This window comes from Myotis davidii, unplaced genomic scaffold (assembly GCF_000327345.1).
Source record: "Myotis davidii unplaced genomic scaffold, ASM32734v1 scaffold88, whole genome shotgun sequence".
Classification (NCBI taxonomy): Eukaryota; Metazoa; Chordata; class Mammalia; order Chiroptera; family Vespertilionidae; genus Myotis; species Myotis davidii.
The window spans coordinates 5343886-5349801 of NW_006300377.1; the positions used below are offsets into that span (position 1 = coordinate 5343886).

At 55.3% G+C, this 5916-nt stretch overlaps 1 protein-coding gene across 3 annotated transcripts in view; it reads right to left on the reverse strand.

Moving 5' to 3' along the window:
* The window catches only part of HPCA (hippocalcin), a 7096-nt gene extending 1356 nt beyond the window's left edge, over positions 1–5740 (reverse strand). The window contains exons 1-2 of one of the 3 annotated variants that reach the window (XM_006777358.2): positions 5183–5740; positions 3516–3910 (exon numbers count right to left, since the gene is read on the reverse strand). In XM_006777358.2, coding sequence (XP_006777421.1) covers positions 3516–3893 — 378 coding nt within the window. In that variant the 5' untranslated portion in view covers positions 3894–3910; positions 5183–5740. Of the gene's footprint in view, positions 1–3515; positions 3915–5182 lie in introns of those variants that run through there. The other 2 variants (XM_006777357.2, XM_015572821.1) reach the window with 2 other exon arrangements.
* Between the last annotated feature and the right edge of the window lie 176 nt (positions 5741–5916).

The following is a 5916-nucleotide window of genomic DNA, read 5'->3' on the forward strand; positions in this document are numbered from 1 at the left end:
TGAGGGCTGGAAGGCCGGAGGCTGCAGGGCCCAGAGGGGGCGGGGAATGTTATGCAAATAAACGCAAATGAGCATCTGCCGGGGGCGGGGACAACCTGGACTCCGCGGGACCCTAGGCAGTAGTCGCCCACGCGCAGGAGCTCCGAGGCACACCAAGGCGGGGGGTGGGTTGCGCTAAAAGTACACAGAGCACGTGGGGCTTGGCGAGTGGGATCGGCTCAAGGCCCGGGCCGATCGTCTCCACCTTCCAGCTTTTTGCTACTGAAACCACCTCCAAGAAACCTGCTCCCCTTCGCCCATACCACAAATGTACCCTGCCTCAGATCCGGCTTTAGCCTCCACCTGGTCTCTCCCAGCCTCATTCCCTGGGTCTGTGCCCCCACGCTGCCTCCGAGAGCTCTTTCTAAACACAGATCTCCACCACCACGTCCCCAGCCCAGCGGGCCGCCCCCTCTCTCCAGTCATCCGCAGGCCTCCCTCCAGACCTGCCATGCACTCAGCTCCTTCTGGATGCTGCCCCACGCTTCTTCTGCTGCCTCCCACTCCTTGCGGCTCAGCTTCCATGGCGCTTGCCTCGGGAGCCCTCCTCGGATCCATGCTGGTCCTGGCCCATATGCCCGCTCGGAGCCTCCTGGGCTTCTCCTTAGGGAACGCCGCAGGGGACGCCTTTGTTGGATTGTTCCTAGTCCCCAACATACAACTAAGGACCGTGGACATCTAGCTAGTGCCCATATCCCCAGAGCTGAGCACCGTGCCCGGCTTCTGGCAGGAACTTCCCTTTCGAAAGCCACTGGCACCTCCCACTGCCCTCTGTACCAAGTCCAAGCCATTTGGCCCTTCGCATTCAGAGTTTTTACAATCTGGTCCCTCTGACCCCTCCACTATCAGGCCTCCACTGGCAGGTGATTCTGCCACAACTAAACACTCCTGCGCCTGTCCAGTTCCCCAGCATTGACAGCCTCTGCTGGAACGACAATACCAGCTACCATTTATGTGTCAGGTACTTTATCCCTGTTTTCCAGATAAGGAATAAAGTCTCGGGAAGGGCATTCATGGCAGAGACCAGATTAGAACCCATTTCCTCTTAGTTGCTGGAGAGATGCTTGTGGGTGGTGAGGATCCGCGGGGGGCTGTGAGGTGAGGGGGACCTGGAGTGGCATCCTGTTTCCACTAATCACTTGCTATGTAGCCTTAGACAAGCACTTAACCTCTGTGAGCCTCAGTTTCCTCATCTGTAAAATGGGGTAATCATATCTCCCTCGTGGGGATTGTCTAACAGATTAAATGAGATCATGTGTATCGAACAGTGACTGGCTGGGGTAAGTAGTCCGTAAGCAGCAGCTTGTATACTAATTGTTACTCATCCACCACATCCTCAGTTCTTCCCTGACCTTCAGTCCCCTGAGCTCCCGGATGCCACATTTACAACCCTGTCACCAAGCTGGGCAGCGTGGCCTGCCCACCAAGGTGGGAGCCCCAAGCAGCCAAGATGCAGTTTCTTCTCTTCTAGTGTACTGACCACAGGACAGGGTCTGAGAAGGACTGAGCAAGTGACTTAGTGAATGCCCCCTTGTGGGCCTCCTAATTAATTTTCTGGAATTGCTGCTCACTCATTGCTTCCCTGGAGCTGACTTGTCATTAATCAGGCACTGGGGCTGGCCTGACTGCACTGGCCTCTGGGGCTGACTGATGGGCTGTAGCGAGGGAAACCAGGGCCCAGCCGGCAGAGGCCAGCCAGGCCGTCCCGAGGATGCCCAGGGAATGGGACTGGCTGGCGCCCCCAGCAGGGCTGAGATTTACCAGTATATACCAGTGCAACCACGCTAAGCGGTAAAACATGAACACCCCGCCACATCGGTTGGTATCCAGCTGCTGCCCAACCCCTCAGCAATCCTCCACCACTCTGGCTACCTCAGCCTTTCCACCAGAACCTCCAGAACTCCCCACTACCCATCAACTGGACACTTAACGCCTGGCCCGCGGGAGTCACTGACAAACGTAAAGGCTTTCCCCTCTTGACAGGCAAAGGGAGGCACCACATCCCAAGGCAGCCCATTCTACTCCAGCTGGAGAGAGCAGACCCAGGCCCTAGTGACAGGGAAGCCGACCAGTCCAGTAGGGCGAGGTGAGTTAGAAGTGGGGAGCAGTCGGCATAGCTGAGGGACGAAAAGAAAAGCGGAAGGAAAGGGAGCAAGGGCTTGGGCAAAGCTGTGCAGCAGGATTGCTCAGGTCACATTCCAAGGCCATTCCGGCTGGAGCAGAGAATGTGCAGGAAGAGAATCAACGTTTACCAAGAACCAACTGTCTGCGGGCCTTCTGCCAGAGTCCCTTCCCACTTTACACCTATCGTAGCCTTGAGGGTTAACATCCTCACTTACAGGTGAAGAAACAGAAGCTCGGGTACAAGGCACTGGACGGGTAAAAAGAGAACCGGAGCCTTGATGGTCTTTAGTGCTGCACTGAGGGCATGGACACTCTGGACGCTTTCTGAGATAAAGCTAACAGGTCACACTTAAATTTGTATTAACATGGCATTCTTATCAGGTCCTAAATTCTCCCTGTAAGATCAGAATTTTTCAGATGAGCTATCTAAGAGTTGAGTCCAACTCCAGAATGGGAAGCCAGACTCTTTTCAAGAGGTAGCTCTGAGTGGTAGCCAGCTTGAGCTTGACCCCTCTTATATGCTGTGTGACCTTGGACAAGTCACTTCACCTCTCTGAGCCTCATGCGGCTGCTGTAAAGATGCACTGAGCTCGTGGCTGTAAGCACGAGGCTATTAGAGAGCCCTGAATTAATTAGTTTGATTGTGGCTGGGTATCCAGATGGAATGTGGACTGTGAATCCAGGTGGCCCACTCACAGGCTGTGTGGCCTCGAGCAAATGTCTTTGCCTCTCTGAGCAACTGTTTTCTCTTGAGTAAATGAGGATCGATTCAACGTAACTGGCCTGTTCTCTGCAGGAATGTCAAATCTTGAAAGACAAAGAAAGGCTGAGGAACTGTTACACACTAACAGGGACTAAAGAGACACAAAAACAAAATGCAATGTCTGATCCTAGATCAGGGCAAAAGAGAGTATTATGAAGATATTTGGCAAAATTGGAATATGGTCTGTAGGTTAGATAACAGCATTGTTTCTGTGTTAAATGCCCTGATTCTGATGATCATATTGTGGGCTATGTAAGAGGATGTCCCTGTTCTTAGGGACTGTATCCCGATGTATCTGGGGGTAAAGGGTCCTGTCCGGAACAACAAAACATTACACACATGTGCACACACACAATGATAAAGCAGTGGTGGTCAATATTAATTGGTGGATCTGGCTAAAGGGTTTATGGGAGTTTACTCAACTTTTCTTTAAATGAGAAAAGATTTCCTAATGAAAGAGTTTTTTAAATGGGCTGTAAGAATAGCACCTGCTGCCTCCAACCCACAGGGATGTCAAGAGGATGAAAAGGGGTGTGGGTGCACGCTGCTGGGTCCTGCACCTGGCATTCTGAGGGGCCCAGGGGCCCACCTGCACAATCTCGAGCATCTCCTCGCGGCTGATGTAGCCGTTGCCGTCCAGGTCATACATGCTGAAGGCCCACATGAGCTTCTGCTCCAGGCGGCCACGCGAGGTCACACTCAGCGCGATGATGAACTCCCGGAAGTCAATGGTGCCATCGCTGTTGGTGTCGAAGGTGCGGAAGACGTGCTCAGCGAACTTGGAGGCGTCACCGTAAGGGAAGAAGTTGGCGTAGATCTTCTTGAATTCGTCCACGTTGAGGATGCCCGTGGGGCAGTCCTTGAGGAAGCCCTTGTACCACTCCTGCAGCTCCAGCTCCGAGAACTCCGTGTTCTCCCGCAGGTCTTGCAGCATCTCAGGCCGAAGCTTGCTGTTCTGCTTGCCCATGGCCACTGAGCTGAGTCCTACCTAGGTCCCCCAGAGAGTCAAGGAATGGAGAGGGGAAGTCAGGACCTCCTGGCCCCTTGATACCACCCCAGGAGGGCCCCCAAATACCAGACACCCAGCCTCTCTTTTGACTCAGTGAGAGAGAGGAGCTGGCCCAGGTCACAGCCTGCACCCAGGCACCCTGCCTCCGTGACAGGCTCCACACCATTTCCCCAGCCCTCACCCTTCCCCAGGGAACAGGCCTGGAGACAGGAAGGGAAGGGGCTTACATTCACTAAGGCCCTGCTCAGGGCCAGCCACTGGGCCTTCACAGATATACACCACTTCACCCTCCCAAAGCGAAGCCTGCGGATTAGTCCCATTTTACAGATGAGAAGACAGGACCAAGGGAGTGAGGTGACCTGGTTCAAGTGTCACAGCCATGGAGTCACAAGACTGACTCCCAGCGTTTCCCAGGGAGGTGCAGAGCGGCCTTCTGGTCCACCTCCCTCCTCCCCACAGCCCCCTCATTGTCTCACATATGCCTGATGACCACGGAATACACCTGCAGCCCACCCACTGGCCTGTTCTCCCACACACTTGTGCCCCACGGGGGGTGGCAGAAAATAGGTGTTGGCGTGGGCTCTAGAGCCAGACCACCTGGGTTTAAGTCCCAGCTCTGCCTCTTACCAGCAATGTGACCTTGGGCAATTTCCTTAAACTCTCTCTGGCTCATCTGTAAAGTGGGGTAACAGTACCTACCTCATGAGGGTTGTGGAATCAAATTAGTTAACACATGGGAAGCATTTAGAATGTCTGCACATGTAAGTGCTAGATAAGTGTTAAATAAATAAAAATGATTTCCATGTACTAGATGCCGCAAGACGCATGCACCACACACACATGAATGCATACTGACACATGACACACAGCTCACCAAATCCATATGCTGGGTCCCACGCCACACACCAGCCCACACCCACCCATGGGTCACCATGCTTCCACATATGACAACATTTCCTCTGCTCTCCAACTCGCATGGGAGGACACAGGGCACCACGCATGCACAACGCTCATACCCTTCCCATCACAACATGCCAGCCCACGATCCCACATGTCCTCACAAGCCAGCTCCCATGCCGACACCTCGCATGTGGCTAGCTGCACATGGGACCCTCAGGCTCCCTTGCCGGCTTTCTCTCCCCAGGGGCGCCGCCGGGTCCCAGAAAAGGGAGCTGCAGCCCTTCTCAGACCTCGGTGGGTCTCTCCTCCAGGGAGACCTGCAGCCAGCCACCCCTCCCAGCACTCACCTGGCCTCTAGTCCAGAAAGGTCCCCCGCGTGCAGGAGCTTAGAGTGTGGAGGGCTGAGGGGACAGCAACGGAGAGAGACAGCCAGGCAGTTCTGGGCAAAGATGCGGGAGTATGTGCAGGTGAATCTCCCCGGCTTAGGGCTGTGCGACAGGGAGAGGGGGTTCCTTGTGTGTGAATTTGCACGCAGCTCTGTGCACATGTGAGTGAGCGTGTGCGTGAGTGCATGTGCTCATGTATGCACGTGTGTCCCTGGTTTCTGCACTGCATGTGTCTCCCCATGTGCCTCAATCCCTGTCTGTGCATGTGCATGTGACTAGGTATGCACCCCTCACAGGGAGGGAGATGCGCCTGTGTGCCCCCAGCAGAGTCTCACATGCATGTTGTAAGTTGGCCGCCCTCCCTTCTAAACCGGCCTCCCTGCCCCAAGCCGAGGGTGAACAAGTGTGTGGGAGGGGCTGAGGACAGGCCTGTGGCCGGGGTGGCCGAGTGTGTCCCCTAGTCCCTCCTCAAGGTCCAAGGAACTGGGTCATGGGGTGAGGGCAGAGAGGTGCGCTGGGCAGGGGAGACCTTCCCGGGCCCCCTCTTCCCCGCCACCCTCGGAGTTGCCCCTCCCGGTGGGAAGACGTGGAAATGACGGCGGTAGAAGATTTTGTTGTCTCGCAAAGACCCCAGTCCCCACAATGGGGCGGACTCACAGCTCGACCTGGGGAACCTGCCCGGGGCCCCCCTGGAC